Here is a 21818-nt window from a genome sequence, read left to right on the forward strand (position 1 = left end):
GTTCGCGTTTGTGTATGGGCCTCAGAAGTTTAGAGGTTTACGTTCACCAACGAACCTTGGTAGGTTCTGCACTGTGAACCATTTTCAAATATTACAATTTTCACGCCGTTATGACATCTTTGGTTGAAATTTATTGCATTTCAACTGCGGAGCCCTCTATGCATGGCGGTGAGAGCATAAAAAAATCAACACTAAACGACCATACACCTTGACAATCTCAAATATTTTACTTGCTTTGTTACAACGGTTTGCTCGAAATATCCAGCTTTCGGTTTGTGAATATTTAGTGACTCTCTATGAGCTTGACACCCACAATCACACAAATGCAGGACAGAAATACGCTACATCTAGGTAATCAGCAGAGTTGGTCAAAGTAGTCAGGAAAGCTACTCAAGTAGAAGTAGCGACAAAAAATCTGCTCAAGTATGAGTAGAAGTACTTCTTCAATTATCCACCTCGAACAACTTGAAGTAGAAGTAAATTTTACTAACTTTAAATCTACTCAAGTAAGTAAGTAGTTTTGAAAACATTCTTAATTCGATCGCATGGACTGTCAAAAGCTGCAAATTGAGCTATGCGGAAGATGCAGAGAGCTTGATTCGTATTGACGCATCCCAAGAGGTATCAATTTTCGACAGAATAAGTATTTTTTCGCATGCATTGGATTCAAATTATAGTATTGATATGAAAAGGCGATACTAACCCCTTGTTTACTAGAAGACCCTGTTTTATAGAATATCATGGCATGGCGCCCTACCCCATATTATAGGGCCCCATGTTTAGGCGAAGAGCAATACATAGAAGTTGTATAGCATACGGTGTCATCACTTTGCGCGATTAGTATACCTTAATAACAAATATTGCGGATCGTAAAAGTTATATTTAGTGTAGCTTTATTTTCAGAAAATAGAGGCAATACTACACTCGCGTTTATTCTTCAACATGTATGTTCTGCAGACAAAAGAACTGAAGGTAATTAGAACTGAAAGTATGATACTCGCATCGCAATTGAAAGTGAAATAGAAATGCCACTTCTTAAAAGCAGAAAATATATTTCATGTCTTTTGTCCATAAAGCTTCAAGGGTGATCTGTTAAAATAGGTGAAACGTTAAAAAAAGCTGGATTTTCTAGATTAGCAGGACACGTACTGGGGTGCTAGATTACGATATGATATGTGATTGCTGGATTGCGAAACGGTAGTTTCAAACGTTATGGTCTGCCATATTTACTGTGATGAAATACTTGATATGGGCGACAATGCGGTGTGAGCAGAACCAAGCAATCCAGTACCTAAATTATATTCCCTGATACTTTCGTGAAAAGATATTTGTCACTCCAAAACTACTGTGCGCAAAGCGCAACAAAATGTCTGGGCTTTACTTGACTTTTATGAATATTAAATGTTGGTACGCCGTGAAAACAGCCCCGAAATTCCTCTGGGTATCTTTCGTATTGGGGGAATAGACTACTTCTACTTGACAAACTGAAAATAGCGAAAAGTAAGTAAGTAGATCATAAAATATTACGAAGTAGAAGTAGAAGTAGAGAAAATCAGATCTACTTGAGTAAGAAGCAGAAGTAGAGGAAAACTGCTTAAGTACTTCCAAAAAGTAGAAGTACTTCGTTACTGACCACCTCTGGTAATCAGTGAATGATGCTTATTCAACCAATCAATAAAATTGATATCGTTGACTGATGTAAAAAATCTAGCAACCGTATAAGGGGTCCATTTTGATTTCATATGCTCATTGTATCTGTTATGTTCGTGCATTTTACGTCGGTATCGTTTGTCTCTTATTTGTCTAGGATTAGTAATTACCGTCAATCATTATTTCCTCGTGTGTCGTCACTGTCGTGCTTCGTATTTATACCCTGTGTTCTGTTGTCTACTCGTCTTTCGTTTAAGTTTACTCTGGATCGTGTGGCTGCCTTGAAGTTAGTCTGCTGATATTACGCTGATTTCATATTGCAACCCCGTCGTATGAGTTATTGTTCAACCAAGATCAAGAACATAACAGTATCATAAAAACCCAATCCATGCGATTGGGGTGTTGGCTACTGCTGTATTACTTGGTAATAGGGTAATATCGGTAGCAACTATCCGTTTTACACTCTGCTCAACATCAATGTTGCAAAAGTCAGACGCCGGATATAGTGTCCAGGCTGGCCTAGACCGTTATAGCGTAAGATTATATTGTTGTCAGAGCGACGGAAGATATTGATTTTATGGGATTATTATATCATTTGATTGTCCCAGTTGATACATTTGGCGACATTTAAAAAGTTAGCATGTACTTCAGCATTGCGACATTATGCAACCTGAGTCGTCGCTAGGTGTCGTGTACATTAGTATATCACTTCATTGGAATGTAGGGTTGAAATTACCAATATGACGTCACGTGATACGATGTCGTTCACGTTCGCGCTCACACGACCAGGGTTGTAATGACACGAGTGACTCGAGTACGACTCGAGTCACGATTTTCTGATGACTCGACTTGACTCGAATCAATCTGTGTATTGACTCGACTTGGACGAATATTCCAAGTCATATGACTCGAGACTCAGACGGCTAAGACCGACATTCCATTGTAATTTCGAAGAATAGTAAAGTAGCCATTCTGTTGCGATTTCGTCTATTGGTACTAATACTTGAAAATACGACCGGAACGGCTAAAAGTGAGGGAAATTAGTATATTATAAACAAAGTTATGAAAAGTGGGTTTAACAAGACTTTAACTGGAAACTGAGCAGTAAACACAATGACTTGGGCTCGGACTCGAGTCATAATGCCATGACTCAGAATCGACCCTCTGCCGGATGACTCGGACTCGGACTTGACTCGGTGGTGAATTGAAAATGACTCGACTCGACTCGAGTCAAAACCATAAAAGTCAGATTGACTTGTGACTCGAAGCCTTGTGACTTTGTTACAACCAGGACACGAACCTGAACCTTTCAGAGGGTCACACCATCCCTACTAGCTCTTAATTTAGTGGGTTATCTCGCTTGATACTCGAACAATAGTAAGCTATCATATACAAGCTCCACTCTGCTCTGGTATATCTCCCCCATCACCTTCGCATATTAGGGAAACTTTCTCCTTGCTCAGCGCTGATGACGCCATTGTTTTTCCGGGAAATTATTGAGATGGCTTTGCTGAAATGGATGTAAACTTAAATTGTCAGGTTACCCTAAAAAACGCTGCACACCAAATTTGGTTTAATTCCAAGAAGTATAAGCCGCCGCAGAGCCAATCTAAATTGTTAATTTATTAATGAAAATTTAAAAAAATTCAAAGCACGATTATTTTTTCAGATTCACTGATGAATTTCGTCATTAATAGTAGTAGTTTTACATATTGCTATCAAACATGTATCCTTTCTCAGCACATATGATCACCGGTAGAGTATCTACCTATCGTGTCGAAATTTCGCAGTACGTGGCGTCTCCTGGAAAAGTCGTTTCTGACTTCATTGACCTGTTAGACATGTATTAGCACAAGCAGACAATCGTGGAAGCTTTCGCCGAAACGTTTACATCCTGGGATGCATCAATATGAATCAAGCTCTCTGTACCTTGCGCATTGTTCAATTTGAAGCTTTTGACAGTCCATGCTAACGATTCCACCTGGCAAACTACATAATACTCACTTCTGTGAGCTGATACCGATACAGTTGCTCTGAAGCGAACTGTCGTAATAACTGACTAATCAAGGAAAATAACGATAACTTGATTGCGGAACACCACACTGGCTCGCGCAGACAGGTCTCCCGGATAGTATACAATTACGGCACGCACGCATCGTTTCATGTCGAATAATATTCCATGTATCACGATCTTGCAAAATCATGACAGTGCAATTGTAATAGAAAGAAAGCACGAGTGGGGCAAAACTGTAAAAAAATTCAGCGCGACACTGTGCCCACACATGCCGAATAGAACTTGTGCAGTTCCTACTTCCGTATATACAGTAGAAAGACCCACTCAGTCTTTGACTGACTATTGGTAACAATAGGCCAGTTTACAAAACTTGCAAACCAATATTACGCATAGGCGTAGCCAGGATGAAAATTTGATGAGGTGAATTTTGTAACAATGAGGTGACGTCAGGAAAAGTCATCGTGACACAATGAAGTCAAATCACGTAACAATGTCCAAATTCAAAAGTTAAAGTGTGTATTCGCGCATTTTATCCACCTCCTCAACACCTTAGCTACGCCCCTGCAATCGGACCTACTTACCACACAACCATACAATATGGCCGACGAGGCAATGACCAATTGACCTTTCAATGCACGCATACGTGCGAGTTGAAAGTAAAAAATAAAGAAGATAACAAGTCAAATCACGTAGACGCCAACCTAATGCTGACGCACAAGCAAAAACTAACGTATCGTCCAAGCAGTGGTCAGATGCAGATCGTGTTCAAGTCAATGCAAAATAATGCGGGCGCATTGTGCCTCGTGGAAATTCCCGTGCGAATGAGAAGCACTAATGTTCTGGTCGAGCATTCTCCGTTAGCGTAATTGGCAGATAGGTCGGAAAACGTAAGCGGCACAGTTACACGCTGCTGTTGGTCGCTGCGCCTGCTTTCTTCTGAGAATACTTCGCCTCCACTTGTGATCTCTGCCTTTCTGTAATGAGAATACCAGGTCTTTACGCGACTGATCATTAGCACGACGATCTGGACGTTCTTTGCGCTTCGCGTGAGATTTTTATTTGCTAGATCGGTGGTTCTCAATCGTAGTTGCAAAATGCAATAAACTACATAATAATAACATTTTATTACTACTGGGAGCTTCTCTTCTGATTCTCGAAGTCAACAATTAGTAGCAAACAGAGGAAGCGCGTGAATGTTAGCATGAGAGTCGGTATTTTGTGTCATGAAAATTTGTACGTGACATGTGAAATTGTCCTTCACCACGTTTTGTTTCTGATGGAAACACTAATTTTCCGTCCCTACTACAAGAGTCCACTTCTTGAGCTATGTTCTCCATTGTCGGATTACGGGATCTGAGAGTGCAGTCATAAAAGGACCTCCGTTACTATATACATCAGGGGGGGGCAAACTTTTGAACTCGCGGGCCGCATTCGACATCTGAATCCATTCGCGGGCCGCACTATATAAAATTGGGACTATACACCAAAACGTAGTATTGGTATTTGATTATATCACATAATGATGACATGGAGATAATATATATGCTTATTCAATGCAAACCAAACATTACTTTAATGATATCGAACAAGCGTGAGAAACAGTGGCGAGATTTCATAGGCTCGTGGACCTCAATAACCAATTTGTCGGTTGTCCCGATTCTTAGAAGAAGATTGAAATTTAAATCTGTGAGCAGCGATTTGTTCATATATTTACCAATTCCACTTTTGCTACAGTTCCAGGACACACAATGCTGACAGCATCATAACCATGTTAGCTTCAAACACGCTTCTACTATGTGTAGATAAAATATAAATACACTAATTGTACGCATACAGAGAACGAATCTACCGCAGACACGCGTGAATCGTTATTATAAGCACACCCATGAAATATTTAAAACTGGACTGGCCAATCTGAAATCACACTGGGGATCCGAATCATGTCAATGTCGTTTAGGATTTCTGTGATGTTTACCAGTTGAAACCTTTTAAAATGCGTGGGCCTTGAGATCGGGCTGTCGTGCCAGAAATTGAACATAAAAGTAATATAGGAAGTATGTACCCTAGAATCGTATGTAAATCGCGCGGAGCGCGAAAAAAATTCAGCTGAGCTCAGCTTCGCGCCCCCTTCAGATGCTTTCACGACCCCCAACGAGGGTGCGCCCCTCCGTTTGACAACCACTGTCCTAGAATTATTATGGTGGAATATACTAAAAGGTTAATCAAGTCCCTGCATTAATTCGATTTTTAGTAGGCCTACTCATTTTATCAATATTTTTGAAAAGTTTCTTTAGCCTCTCGCGGGCCGCACAGAACGGTGCCGAGGGCCGCATGCGGCCCACCGGCCGTAGTTTGCCCACCCCTGATATAGATGGTAAAAATCTTCAATACCATTTGAAAATCTTTGTCGTTACTGTTCCGGTGTTGCTGTTGCTGGGTTGATGGTCAGTGGCTCGCTTTCGGTGATGGTAGTGCACAGTTCCAGATTGCGAGGTGGTTCGTTTCTTGACTGATTCTCTGACTGCTGAGCTGTTGTTTATGAAAACAGCACCGATGTCAGTATTGTTTATGGAATAACGTAAGTGGAAACTAAGACAAGTCAACTACTGTAATGAAGTAAAGGAATGGTGGCATGAGTCGTGCAACAGCCCAGTGTCAGGTGTCATCGACAAACGTAACTGTACGATGTGACTTTGAGCTATGCATAGAGATGATCAACAATCGAACGTGGAATATGAAATGCCACGCATGCACATTTTATGTTTTGGAATTCGATCACATCGTAATGCTAGATTTCTGGACACAACGAAATGGAAGTGATTCACGTCAGTTCGTATTGTGCGCGGAATGTTCTGTCTTTTTCTAGCAAGCAGATGTGCCATTCCTTCGCTTCGTACAAAGACGTTAGCGTGATGACGCATACCTGCAGGCCCTGTGTAAACAGGGTAGTTTTTCATCAACTCAATGTACGACTGCTCCTCGCCGTTCCCAGTTTTGCAATACGCAGCGGAGCTGGGCGACGCCGCTCGATCATTATTTTTCTTTAGTGCTGCTTCCGAACGCCAGCGCTGTTTGGGTGTTGACTTATCGCTTTGATGTTCAGTGCCGGAAGCACTGCTGTGCCTGTATTACAGAAATTGGATTACGACTCCCACCAATCTCTGTTATCTGTGTAGTCTTAAAAATGGTAAATTCGTTGCTTGTACAGCAAAGCGATTCAAATACCCACGTTTTATCTGCTTGTGGGATACCCGAGCGCGCACTAATCACTGGGTGAAGAAAGGGTGGGCACTTAGAGATTACATGACAGTAGGCTAAGCTAACATCGCAGATCAGTGGTTCTCAACCGGGGGTCCGCGAAGCATTTTCAGGGGGTCCGCTAAGCCTCAAAATAAATATTAACCTAATTTGTATTATTCTAAATCTGGAAATCACGAGTCACAGTTTCGATTCATTTCTAGTAAAACTACAGAGCTCACATAAACAGTATGACCGTCTGAGATGAAATATCCTACTGTGCAGACTCATTTTAATTCCTAAATTGCCAATAGCCTACTGATACAAACATTTTGCTGTGTGAATATGTTTTGTTGGGGATTGAGGAAAAAATGTTGGATGAGTAAGGTCAATCATGGTGACTTCGAAATGTTTACAAAAATCCATTTTCTCCTGTGATATACGTAACCATTTTCCATGATAACTTCAAGATAAGCTGCTAGATCAGGGAAGTCAAACTCAGCTTGGGCCGCGGGCCGGATTCAAGAGTTTTAGTCGCTCGCAGGCCGGACCAGTCAAATAATTTCAATATGCTACGTCGACATCCATATCTTGCTTTTTTCTGGAATGCTTTATTGATATCTAGGAATATGTTGGGTGGGGATTCTATTTAAGCAACAGCGGAATAATCGCAAACAACGGAGTTGCCAAAAATACGATAATTGGCCGATTGAATACATTTATAAACTACTATAAGAGTGGCTGTAACGAGGATATAATTGAAATATTTCTATGCCCGTTCTAGTTGACAATGTCACTGGACATGCGTTGTTGGTCCGACGTATTCGCGGTGAGAAATATGCTGAATTATTTGCGTCGAAATATTTAGAAGTAAAATCTCAAATTCTCTTAAAAATCTGCCGGATAATGAGATTATTATTTTGCAATTTACCCAGAATGGCCTCGCGGGCAGGATGAAGTGGTCTGACATGCCGGATGCAGCCCGCGGGCCGTATGTTTGACACCCCTGTGTTAGATGGAAATGACCAGGCTTGACGTTATATGTTCATTAAAAAAATAGTTTGTTAATTTTGGTGCCATATTTGTTGCGATCATACCCAAATGTGTCGTCGGAAGCGTTGCGCGTTATTATTACATTCACCACCACCTATATTTGTGGAAATTAATTTTCGGCACTCGTTCATATCAAATCGAAGGCGCGTTTTTTCAAGACACTACCACGTATTTCAAGAAATGCAGTTGCAGAATTCGCTTTGAAATAATAGAAGTGAACCCAATTTCTACATGTATAGTATGATCTTATTTTCAAGAAGAGTCAATTGGTTGCTCTTTATCACTAAGCCTACAGTTATCATTTGCACAAGACAAATGACGATTGCACGATAATTCAGCTAAATTTGAGCTAAAACTTCGTGGGGGTCCGCGGGGATCCGTGACGGTCCGGAAGGGGTCCGTAAAGACAAAAAGGTCGAGAACCACTGTTATAGATGGACCTTTAGTTGCTATAGATGAGATCATCATTCCACCGATGCACATAAAGATTGGCTTGATGAAGCAATTTGTGAAAGCCTTGCCTGCAACTGAGGATTTCTTTAATTCACCATGTAACAAAATTTTGCGAAATTTTTAGTTGGCTAAAAATTTTTATGTATTGTGTTTTAGTATTCCAAACTAATTACAAAAATACCAAAAGTTTTCCAGAAATGTCCCAAATTTTGAAGAAATGTCAATGTCTCCAATTTTTGATTTCACTCATGATTCTCCCTATTGATCACAATGAATATTTATTGGACATAACAAAATGCCAATGCAAAGGATAATATGAACAAGTATAGCTTACTCAAGCATCAAGTAACAAAGCAACACTTTAAAATCGTCAGAAGTGGTTTTGTTTGCGTGACTAGCGTCTGTGGAATGAGAAGTCTTCTCTTACTATGGACCACAAATAGGACCATGTAACAAGATTTTGCAAAATTTTACTTGAGTGAAATTTTATATGTATTGTGTTTGCTATTCCAAACCAATCACTAAAACACAAAAATTTTATCTGTAGTCTCCCTAGTCTTTTCGAAATGTCACTTTTTTTGATTTCTTGTTTTACTCAAAATTGCCATGTAATAATCCGCAGAACTCCTTATTGGGCGTACAAACGCACTAACAATAAGAAGGAATATGCACAAATGTTGGCTACCATAGATTATAAAAGGATGTAAACACTTCAAAATAAATTTGGAAGTGGTTTTGTTTGCATGATTTGGGGTCTATAAACTCAGAAATCTGCTGGTATTGTGGACCGCAAATAATGCCCAATCATGATGCAAATCCACCGCCCTTAGTATCATCTGTCCAAATCATACATATCCTGTTGCAACACGTCACTTTGTTCCTCGCTTAAATCACCCATATTTGAACTAATATAATCAAGGTGAAAGTGCAGGTAATGCGTTTCTAAGGACATAAACCACTTTAATTTCTCATATATCTCGATCGATGATTGTTTTCCAAATTTGTAGCTGAGAGTTGGATTTGTTGAGGCTGTTGGATTGAATAACGCTGATATATGCTTTAAGAATCGATAATATTATGTTGGCAACCAATGTTTTGTGGTTTATGAAAACCCTTGCTCATCATTGCAATTCGCAGTTTCGCAACAACGCCATTCCGCCGCCCAGTATCAACAGATGTTGAGTCACATATGATATGACATTTTCAAATTTTCATGATATTCCTCTAATCGGTTTTCTAGACCGCTGAAAATATGTTTAGTTGTTCTACTTTCGCCTTTTCGAACAACCAGTTCGATTTGTGTCAGACAAATTGAAATCATGCGATATATACAGTCTACATCTAAAATCGAAATTATCAATTATTTATTAATTATTTAATTTTGACTGTAAGCAAGAACACGATCGGATTAATTCAACCTGAACAATCATAATTTACCAAAATACTATTTTAAGACTTCGCAATTGGAATTGTGTCAATTAAATTCAAATCAGTCGGTATATATATTTTATAGTCTGTATCTATACAAAAAAGCCTATCCTCCATACAGTGAAAACTGGAAAAATTTGGTGCTGGAGGTTTTTGTTTAACCAGTCTTAACTTTTGTTAATTTTGTAAGCAGGACACAAAAGCTCATCGTTTGTGACTACAGGACAAACAAAATTTTGATTTTTTTTCTAGGCATAACTCTAGCGGACATACAGCATTCATACGGAAGTACAGAGCAAAAACTTACTTAATGCGTCTCACGAATCGAGTTCCAACGAAGTTGTAAATGATCGGATTGAGCATGGAGTTCGCGAATGCTATCAACGACACGATTTGAGACAGTCTGCTGCAAAATTCACTCTGCGACAAGAAAGATTTCAAACTTATATAGTTGCAACACACAGTGACTCAAAGTTCGCATACCGATTTGGAGGTAATTCCTTGCATTTTTGCCAAATGAACCCCGTGGAAAGGTAGCCAGCAAATGACGAAAAGTACGACCATACACGCGCACATTATCGTGACTCGTCTTTTGTTACGACTGGATTTGGATGAAGAGCATTTACTTTTCTTACAGCCTTTGCTGGACACTGACGACGGTCCACTGTCGCCAACAGAGCGAGTTACGTTCATTCGAAGGACGATCATGGTGTAGCATGCAGTCATTACCTGTAAGTGGTAGCTAATGAGGAATTTCGGTTCAAAGGTCGAATGCACTGCATGGTGCATTGTACTAAAATGGTTGGTTGTAAATCCTTCAAACGCTAGAATCGCACTTGAGTACCTGGTTAAGAGCTGCAACATCCAGGATGGTCCTCATACTTTACATATATATGATACAAGACCCGTGGAGATAAGGTCGCTATGCAATGTGTGCAGTGCATGAAGAGCAACACGTATAATGCATTCAGGCTCACGGGTCTGCAGTCGGCTGGTCATAGGATAATTTTTAGGTTGGGATATTTGTAAAATGCTCAGGTCGATTATTAGTTTCGTTTTGATATTCTAGCAAAAGATATTGATGTTACAAAATTGATTTTACTTCCAGCTTTTGATCGCATCCTATCAGGATGTGAGCCGGATTTGGAATATAGAACTCATTTTGTCGTTGTGACGTGATCATGCGAAGTAAAAAGGCTACAACACCAATGGGTCGCAATTCGAGTCCGACGGGGTCGACTCCAGAATTGCTACATAGGTGTTGGAAGTTTATCTGAACTCCTCCTCGCCATCTGATCCGCGCAAGCGGTGTATAAAAGGCCTAGAAATGGACCATGCTACAAGTCGGCAGATACGGAATCATAATAAAGAATAACGGGCTGGTGTAAATGACTATTGCAGTCGAAAAACACCAAGAATGCCACAAACAAGCACGGTTGCAAATCCGATTAGAAAATAACCTTAAACAAGCAATACACTATAACGAAATACCCACATGGTACAATCTCTGTTTACTGTACTGGAAACTATTACGTCACAGGAAACACCAAATTTACATTTCAAGGTGTGACACGGTTCATTTTTACAATAGAAAATAGGCCACGGCTGCAAAAAGGTTAAGAACCACTGCAAGACGCGTAGAGATGTGTTATGCTTCAAAGTATGATGGACAGAGGTATCTTCACGAGTATATAAACCAAAATACGGGTCATCTGTAGGGTTGGATTATCCGGATAACGGTTAACCGGTTAACCGGTTAACCGCAGGTGTTTTTGTTATCCGATATCCGGATATAAATCTGCCGGTTAACCGCATAAAATAGTATCGTTAATATGGCATTTTACACTTTTAGGAAGCTTCAATAAATCGTATTATCAGTGTTGCGCGGGGCCAATCAGCGAGAAGCGTGTCGCCAATTAGCGAGATACGTCAATGCAGTGTGTAACGCGACGCAATTTCCCGCTGAGAAGATCGCCAAATTAGGTCATTGATTGCTGCGAACTCGGCTATCGTTGCTGGCCTGATTTTTCGTGTCTTCAACAAGCCTATAGTTCCGCTGGCAGAATCACATCTGCAATAGGCTCTGTGGACTTTATACCATCACTGGTCCACATAATCGCGTTGGCTTGGTACTCACGATATTATCGCTGGCCTACACAATCGCATCTGCAATAGGCATGGTACGAACGATATCATCGCTGGCGTAACCATCGAGTCTCGGGCCTGGCATGCGTTGGCTTCTATCTCTTGCTGGCTTGGAGACAATATGCCGCTAAGACTTATGATCCGCGATTGTGATTAATGAGTGACATCGCGAAACTGAATGACATCGAATGTTCGCATTTCGCAAACATGTTCGTGCGTGCAAGCGTAATTGATTGCCGCTGATACTAAATTCGAAAAAAAAATCGAACCCCCCTCGTTTTATTTAAAACACCCCTCGTTTCATTTCAAACACCCACCCCCCTTATTTTTCGGCTGGCTACTGGCCTGATCATGTGAATTTCCCATGAAGGAATTAGAGCGAGCTATCATGTCGGCCTCAATTCCAGTATCAGCTACTCGTCCTTGCAGTACTGAACACCTAAACAGAAGAATGGGCAAAAAGGAAGCGCTGCTTACTATATTCAGCCCATTTTGTGGAAGCAGACAGGGCATTTGATACGTGTGGACTCTTTGTTACAAATCTCCGGTCCCGGCTACAGGATACCACTATTGATGTAGTGTACTTTATAAGGAGGGAGTTGCAGAAGCAGTGAACATGAAATTTGCGTGATTTTTCTCGTATTCGCTCGTACTGCGCGTGTGCGTATAAATCTACCATAACACTGTGTAATGATTTTGCGATCCATTTTTCATGCAGACCTCGTGAAATCGATTATCTCACTTAGCATTCATTATCCGGTTAACCGGTTAGCTAAATTTCAAATATCCCGATATATCCGTTATCCGGATAGAGAAAATTATTGATATCCGAACTAACCCTAGCCATCTGTTAGAATGCAATCAATATGTCGATCCTCGAACAAGTCTAACGAAAATTTTCATCGATACCGATATCGTCTCGAGTATAAAGCACAAGCGTAAGGTTAAGATCGGCTAGCCGGCCTATAATACATAACTCAATTCTTACTATCAAAGGAATGACGAACATCATTATAAAATTGACCCAGAGGAAACCGATAAATCCAGGAGCGTATCCGATGTAATGGCATCCTTGGTTCAGGTATACGGGAGCTCCAGAATCTACCGGAACCTCGACATCTCCAAAGTACTCCGACGGCGAAGGTGTGGTTTCGAAAACGTACCTGCAAAGGGATACAGACCTATTCCGGATATGGCATCTTATAAGGGTCGGTAGGCTCTTCTATGCTGGTGAAACATATCAACGAACTTGTTGTGCCTGAAGTACAATGCTATAGCTAACCAATGTTATTGGTTGCGCTGGACCAGACATTTGGCCTCGCCTACGTTGCTCTCTTGAGTAGTGAATTCTCAAACCACAGATATACCCAATACAGAATTCAGACACGTCTTTATCATATGTATAGCGCAAAATGAGTATAAGACTTGAAACGATAAACCGCGATAAACTGCAGTAATATCATCGCAGATCCCGCTGTTTGTATTTATTTCATAGGCCTATATTTGTTCTGTGCAAGTGTGCATTCGGTCAAGGGAATCGACAGATTCCAGTTTTGCAAGGAAGTGTTTGTTCTGACTCGGCATGGGCTCGATACCACAACATAGCAATCAAGAAGTCAGACGCTCTCGTGTTTGTTGGTGTTTCTGTTGTACTTTTATTTTCGGTTCGGAGATATTGCCCTAAATATTACTTATCTCCAAGCTAAAACGCTGAGAACCACTGATCTACAGATCACTTATCACAAAATATGATTTTCTTTTTGTCTAGTCTGGTACATTTTAGCGATTCCCATATTTGTTTACTATATATCAGACGGGAGCTCACGTACAAGCAACGTGCAACGATGTATTTAATAACAGCTCTGCCGGATAATCTGATCACGTGGGATGACAGAGGCCTGAATGAGATTAAGAGTAATATATGCAGTAACCAATACTTTTGACTATTTTTTCATACGTTTTTCGCCACCAGACAACAAATGCATCCTGAACTCTGATTACATCAAAGTTCGTGCTTTGGAGTAGCGGTGAAAAGTTTGTACTATCACCCTCAAAGTGGAACAAACCAATGTATAGGGGCTGAAGAAGTGCTATTCCGGTCCTAATCTCAAGTAATACATTTTGACAGAGTCTAATTATAGCAAATTTGCTAGTATCAAATGTCGAATTGCCCAGGAAACATAAGTTCATTGCGTTGGAAAATTGCAGCATTATGATCCCACATCTAGAAATTACGCGCCTCACTCATACTCAGCCGGATAGTCCAAATCCTCTTCGGTGCCGTTGTCTTTGAATTTTTCAACGCAGTGACTTTCCGGTGCATGATCCTGATCGTAGACGCAATTTTCGAATTCTCCGCTTCCAATATCATAGCCTTCATCGAAGCAATTTTGCGTAGCATTCCTATATTCCGGAAATACGTACCTGGCAAAACGAATATTATATTAGGTTAGGATACGAGATAGCTACGACGCCACACTTGATTTATCAAGTCCGTCCGAAAAGCTGTTCCGGCCTATTTTCGGTATTGTGTTCAACAAGTGCTTTGATGCACGGTATTTGTGAATCATTATTCACTACGACAGGCGCACTCCCGCTGCTACAATTTGATAATGCCACTCTTCGATTTATATATGAACGTAAATTGAATAGCAGAAGTTGCATGACGGTTTCACAGTCACAACACCTCACACAAAAGCTATACTCTTAGGAACGAAGCAAACGTTCGATTTACGTTCGTGTTTGTATCTGAGCCGTGATAATTCAGAGGTTTGTGATTGCGAAAGAACTGTAGTAGCTCTACGCTACAAACTATCAAAATTATACAGTAATCTAATAATTGTTGATAAACATTCTTAATGGTTTATTTTCTATTTCCCACTGCATCAGGGTGGCAGCAAGAACGGAAAATTCAACCGCTACCCAAAAATATATGGGATCACCAATAATTCATGTGATTCTCGAAAGTTTTGCTCAAAATATCATGCAATTCCAACAGTAAATATGCATTTAGCTCGCTTTCGTGACTGCTATGTGCTTGGTTCGAAATCGGGTTTGAACCAAATCATGAGCTTATCTTTCAGATCGGTAGCCTTGTATCTGATGCAGTCGCGAATAATATTTCGGTTAGGTCATTGTCACTGTTGGGATCAAGTAATCACCTTCGCGTCGCGAGTCATCTCAAGTCATGCACATTATATCCTGAGTCAAGTCAAGTCAACCGATATTTAAACGTGACTCGAGTCAAGTCAAGTCAGTCGATATTTAAACGTGACTTGAGTCAAGTCAAGTCAAGTTACGAATCAAGTCACAATTCAAGTCAAATTTAATTTTCGAAGTATGAGTTATGGATGATTCAAAGTAATTACATTTGCTTGCCGTGCGAAAGACAGATTAATAGTTCATTGATCTTTAATCTAGTAACGAATATAAAGGTAAATAGCAGATATACGCAAAATGGCATGACATCACTCACGCACACGTAGAACTGCAAATAAAATACGTGAGTAAGTGTATAGCTCCATGCTACGGTCTGTTATCATCAGCCACAACTGAGGATCGAATATGAAGCTTCGCGAAGTTGGAATGAATTGAATTGGTACACACTACCGATCTACACATCCACGAAAATATAAAGGCATAACTATTATATTTGTCCGATTTAAATCTTACAATAGGGTCGGTAAAGGTGAACACTGCGCATTACCAGCACTGAGCCGTCTAAGAAACAGAGACACGTTGCTATTAAATTAATCCACGACTACGACAACGTAAGCTGCGATCATTTCGTTTGCGGTCAATTTTTTGTGATGTAACAATGGAGGATCACTGAAACCTACAATCAGCGAAAGAGTGGTTGCTCTCACGAGAGACACCGGCGAATCGCAAACAATCCGAACATACACAAGATTAAGTGATTTAATCGACATCGTTTACTTGATGACTTGAAATTGACTCGTAAATTTTGCTCCGAGTCACGAGTCAATCCACATTTCTGAAGCACCGAGTCAAGTCGATTCAAGTTATTTCTACAAAGTGACTCGAGTCAAGTCAAGTCATACGAAAAGTTGACTCGAATCATCCAAACACTAGTAATTATTCCTGAACTCCATTGCTCATCTGACATACCAACAATAGTCCTGTTGCACCGGAAACTAAATTTGGATTTAATGGTATTTACCCGATACGTTGTTTCTAAAGCAGTGATCAACTAAAAAAGTTTTCTCACTTCTCGTGAGTTGCCTACAATTCATAGTTATTATTCTGTGCATAGTCCGAATTTCATATTTGAGAATTTTCTCATTAACAGTCATAACCTTCCATGCAATCAAACTTTTGTGATATGACGATAAGGGGGCGTGTAATTTTTCACATAATATGGGGTATGTCTTATTAAGTTTGTGAAACACTGGTGTAGAGTTTAGAACAGGGGTTACCAATAGGGCTGGGCAAAATCGAGTACCTGAGTGATTAGATTCTGAATCACGTAATATGCTTCGAGTCGAGTCGAGTAATCGAGTATCACTCACAGAGTTGGATCAATTGTAATTTGTAATTGTAATTGAATGTAATTAATTACATTTTTCAATGTAATTGTAATGTAATTGTAATTAAAGCATTTTTATTTTGTGTAATTGTAATTGTAATTGTAATTTGACAAAAATTTTGCTCAATTACAATTTCAATTACATTAAATTGCTATTGAGACCTGACAAGCACAACATAAAACAAATTGACTTATAATGCATTCTCTTAAATGTCGACAAGGAATTTGGTGGATCCGTTCGCGGAAGCCCTTGACTGCGCCCTTGCGGGCGAAGTTTTTTTTATTTTTACCGCTATGCTAGCCTCGGCTGCCATTGTATACAATTTTTAGATTACTAACCAACGGATGGATTCGTAACACGTGACTCACGATTGAATACGCCGAGAGGCGAACTGCTGAGCCGGCTAAAAGCAGCAGAATTGATATTCCCATAGCTGGCGATCCAAGCGTCGAAATTTGATATGTATGGTCCTAATCGAAAGCTAGTGTCGCACTGATTCCGCAATAAAAGTATATTTCCAGGCAATGGTACCATCCCAAAATAGTCGTGAAAGTCTGGGAATCGGCATTGTTCTGAACAATCGCTGGGCGTAATTGGTAATTGTTGTGGTCCTGCTGCTGCAGCGCTCTCACTTTACAGAACAGTCGGCCTTAAACGGCTATTTTGGAGCAGTTACATTGCCCTGACGAGATTTTATTTTGTATTTTCGGAATTAGTAGATCAATAGCTTACGATAAAGACCAGATGCATCAAATTTGGACGCATGGATCGCCAGCTCTAGGACTACAAAGTTTGCTGCTTTTAGCCGGCTCTGCAGTATGTTTGTCGGTGCATTCATCCGTGGTTGGCAATCTACAATACGATTTCAGATCACGATGCTGCATCGTTATTTCGCCTGGCTAACTAACCAGACCACTGGATATTATATAACGTCTTATCTGACAAAGCACGGTTTTGTTTTCACTCCTCATCCTAATTCCTACGTCCCTCGATAAAAATAATATTATTTCTTTAATTATATACTATAGACGCAAATCCAACACGTGCATATATTATAATACTTTTTCAGCGACATACTGCACCCTATCCTTAATCCTAACCCAAAGGAAATTAGGTAAATAACATTTTACATTTCCAATTACGTGAGCCATAATTACCGAGCATTCAAAACACGCTTATATTACGCCACAATGACATCTCACATAGCATACTATGTACGCACATAAACGCATTTATTACTACACAATCTGAACTAGACTTGAATTGTTGTTAAATACGACGCTACGGTTGTTGAATTTATGATTATTAAATTACATGTTCAACAGCAGCAATTGTAATTGTAATTGTAATGTAATTGAAGCATGCAAGGAGTAATTGTAATTGTAATGTAATTGAACATTCATGAAAGTAATTGTAATTGTAATTGTAATTGAACTGAAATAATGTAATTGATCCAACTCTGATCACTCATTATGACTTCATAATAGAATGTAATATGTGAAAGTTCAAATATCCACCTTTTATGCGACCACCAAGAATATAATGCCTGTTACCATCACATTAAAGATACTTCGGTATTTTTTCGACCATGCCGATTTCACTGCGCTTGGTGACAATGTTGTGGCATGATCATGACTTCGGAAATGTGCTATTTCCAGTAACGTTCGTAGCTTTTTACTATATGTTTCGTATGCTACGATACGGCCAATCAAGGTTTCAGGGCTCCCACTGTTATAATTAGTATCGAAACTATAATTCTCGTTGATAAATTAATTTTCAGTGGCAAGGAGCGTATAACTTCAGTACTTGAAAAAATCGTCTTTTACTACTCGACTCGAATCATTCAAATTAATACTCGATTCAGATTCGAGTAATCGAATCATTGTGACCAGCCCTGGTTACCAACACGCAGGCCGCATGCAGCCGCGAGGTCATATTGTGCGGCCTGCGACCTCATGAATGCTACCCGTTTTGAATTTAGGACCCCTGTTTCATATCATGGCATGCTATTATGCTTGGGACCTATCGTATCCGAAAGATTTTCAGCTTCTGGCTTTCGTACAACATGTCGTAATAGGCGACAAAAGTGGTCAATTTGTGTCCACAAAATGTGCCGATTTCAATCTCAGATTTCAACAGTCTGCTCCGGCAGAAGACATTTTCTAAGCACGGGATACTCACTACATTCGCAAGTCACATTTCATTCCTTGCATTTCTTTGAGTGCATTTGGTTTATTTCTTATCATACACGTCAATTTTTCCGTTTTTAATGAAATGTTCCATACTAATCGGGGTTCAAACAGTTTTACTGTGGTCGAGTACACCAGGTGGTTTTAGTATCATTTCGAGGACAGAACACTGAGAACAGTCGACATGTACGCCAGATTATTTAGTATTCGATATCAAGCCGCAGTGAGGCAGCACCTAAATAAAAAGTACAATCGACAGCATCTAGGACATTTTATGTGCGATCTTTTTTGACAAAAAAGTGCTGTCTTTTCAGCTTTCAACGGAATGAAAAAATTTCCAGTGCATTTATTAGTATTTTCAAGGTCATAATAGGACATTTCACTCCAGTCATATCGTCATGAGGGACATCTTTAAAATGGCACTCAGATTAATGACTAGTGGTCTACTCCGTAAATAAACCTTTACAGGACCAACAATATTGTAAGCTGTGGGCGTTGGTTCGTACCCTCCCTAACGATATACAGGAATAGCAGCACACGCAAGCAATGCTAGTCCGATGGAGTACAGATATAAGCAGCATATAGTGGTTAATCGGCTTACTGGCAGGTACACGATGGCTTCTCCCCTCTGCTCGTGCTGTACAGCAGTACCGGTGTACAGAGCAGTAAGCTTACTATCCATACGCCAATCGAGATGAATGTTGCCGCCGTTGGAGTCCGGAGTTTCTGCAGTATGCTTGTCGGGCGCCAGTGACATACGGCAACGTATCGGTCAATGCTCATTACCTAGAATAAAATCTCATACTATGGACATTGATACAGCGGCTGGACTCACATATAAGCGCAAAGAGCTCTACCATGTTGATAGGAGGCACATTGCTCATGCACAGCCCTTGCGTGCTTACAACGGAGGTCGAGCCCGAAAGGTTAAACGCAACCCAATGCTCATGCTGATCCTATTTCGCGCCAGTTAGAGTACAGAGGTCGCATATTGGATAGGCGAGCCATACGTCACTGCCACACAAAATCGAGGTTCACCTCATCAGTGCGCTTCAACCGGTGGACACGGTGCAAAATATGCATGGGGTGCACTAGTACGAAAGGCTATGTAAGGGTGCGCGAGAAACATGGTGGTTTATATCAAGCAGTGCGGGTGACGCTCGCAACGGTGCTTAACTTTTAGTCATTTTTTAGTCATCAATTAACATCGATTGTAACTCTTTAGTGCTGAGGTTCTCAAACTAGGGGCGTGAAAGCATCTGAAGAAGGCGCGAAGCTGCGGTCAACTAACATATTTTTGCGCCCCCTACAATTTACCTCCAAATCCTGTTTTTTTTCTCTGCATAGTCCGAATTTCATATTTGAGAATTTTTTCATCAACAGTCATAACATAACCTTTCATGTCATCAAACTATCCGTTGGGATTGCTAGCATTCTGGTTGTATTTCGTGATATGACGATGGTAGCGGCGAGAAATTTTTCACTATCATAAAGGAGGGCGTGTCTAGAAAATTTGAGAAAAACTGCTTTAGTCGGTCTGCGATAAAAGAGGTGCACGACTTCGTCATAGCAAGTTTAAGTGTGCACCACACCGAAAAAGGTTGAGTGGGAATGGAATAGAATGGAATGGAATTCTTCATTTTAGCCATATCTCAGTGTGATACTGTGACGCGATGTTATAACATCCGCGTTAACCTCATTATCATATATCTAGCTAGACCATCATCCTTATCAAATCGTGAATTTCCTAACCGTTATTTCACATTGCATGTCCAAATTGTAATTTTAAATGGGCCAAGAAATCACCAAAATCCCATAATCCAGTCCAGATCCGAATCCATCATTTGCAAAATTTACCGCATGGCGTATACTCGGAATTTTAGCGCCTGCTAATCAATCTGCAATCAGAACGTTATCTGCGAGCTTCATGACAAGAGCGCAGCGTAATCAAACACACAATGCAGTCATAAATTAATACCAGCGTAGGCCTACCCAACGCGTTATTTTGGGCGATAAACAAAACTTACCACAAGGAAGCATATCGAAGAATAATAATTAAAAAACATCACGGTCTCCTTGAGCTTGCATGACCAGACTTCGTTGCGCCAATTATTATCGAGAGTTTCGGCTGCTCTTAGCGGTAACGTAAGTAGGAAGAGAGAGTCGGCTATGGCCAACTGCATTACATACCTGACAAAGATATTTCGTCGGAATAAATATTTAGAAATGTACTATATCCATTATTAAGACTTCCCGTATATACCAACATTGCTGTTATTGATGATAATATAAAAAACGAATTGTGGGCGATACATTGTGTGAGATATCGATAGTAGGGATCGTGTGAACGTGAGGTTCACGTTCGTGTTCGTGTTCGTGTGTGAACCTCGGAAATTTGGAGGCTCGCGTTCGTAAATCAGCTTTCGTAGGCTCAGCACTGTGAACCTTTTCCTTATATTACAATTACAAATATATTGACATCAACGAGAACAAGAATGCATCGTTGTCTAATGTAAAAACGTAGCAGACGTACGGGATAGGGTTGGATTATCCTGATAACGGTAAACGGGTTAAACGCGGGTATTTTAAATCTGTTATCCGGATATAATTCTGCCGGTTAACCGGATAAAGAAGTATCGTTGCAAATACGTTTTACACTTTTTGTAAGCTTCATTAAGTCGTATTCAGTGTTGCGCGCGGCCGATTAGCGAGAAGCCTGTTTCCAATTAGCGAGATGCGTCTGCGCACATTGCACAATGGAATGCGACGCGATCTCTCGCTGAGATGATCGTTAATTAGGTCATTGATTGCCGCGGACTCGGCTATCGTCTCTGGCCTGATTTCTCGCGTCTTCAACCAGCCTATAGTTCCGCCGGATACAAGAGTCGCATCTGCAATAGGCCCTGTGCAGTGTGAACTGTGCAGCGTGCACACTTTACCATTGCTGGCCTGCACAATCGCATCTGCATTGGCTTGGTGCTCACGATATTATCGCTGACCTACACAGTCGCATCTGCAATAGCCTACGAAAGATATCATCGCTGGCTTAACCATCGCGTCTCGGGCCTGGCTTGCGTCGGCTCCTATCTCCTGATGACTTAG

The 21818-nt window shown here is 40.5% G+C and overlaps 2 protein-coding genes across 5 annotated transcripts in view; both read right to left on the bottom strand.

Moving 5' to 3' along the window:
- Positions 1–21818, bottom strand: part of LOC145441094 (somatostatin receptor type 2-like) — a 91647-nt gene that overhangs the window by 58064 nt on the left and 11765 nt on the right. For 2 of the 4 annotated variants that reach the window (XM_080318887.1, XM_080318884.1), the window contains 9 exons: positions 20744–20906; positions 19318–19502; positions 14225–14404; positions 12969–13143; positions 10319–10564; positions 10143–10255; positions 6588–6787; positions 6056–6193; positions 3806–4638 (listed from right to left, as the gene is read on the bottom strand). In XM_080318887.1, the coding sequence (XP_080175013.1) occupies positions 6075–6193; positions 6588–6787; positions 10143–10255; positions 10319–10564; positions 12969–13143; positions 14225–14404; positions 19318–19502; positions 20744–20906 (1381 nt within the window). In that variant the 3' untranslated portion in view covers positions 3806–4638; positions 6056–6074. Of the gene's footprint in view, positions 1–3805; positions 4639–6055; positions 6194–6587; positions 6788–10142; positions 10256–10318; positions 10565–12968; positions 13144–14224; positions 14405–19317; positions 19503–20743; positions 20907–21818 lie in introns of those variants that run through there. The other 2 variants (XM_080318885.1, XM_080318886.1) reach the window with 2 other exon arrangements.
- Positions 3806–21818, bottom strand: part of LOC145441092 (somatostatin receptor type 2-like) — a 70927-nt gene continuing 52914 nt past the window's right edge. The window contains exon 12 of the transcript XR_013915728.1: positions 3806–3920. The gene's annotated coding sequence lies outside the window, so the exon portion shown is untranslated. The remainder of the gene's footprint in view (positions 3921–21818) is intronic.

This window comes from Botryllus schlosseri, chromosome 6 (genome assembly GCF_051294905.1).
Source record: "Botryllus schlosseri isolate E-star chromosome 6, Bs_hap1, whole genome shotgun sequence".
NCBI classification, from domain to species: Eukaryota; Metazoa; Chordata; class Ascidiacea; order Stolidobranchia; family Styelidae; genus Botryllus; species Botryllus schlosseri.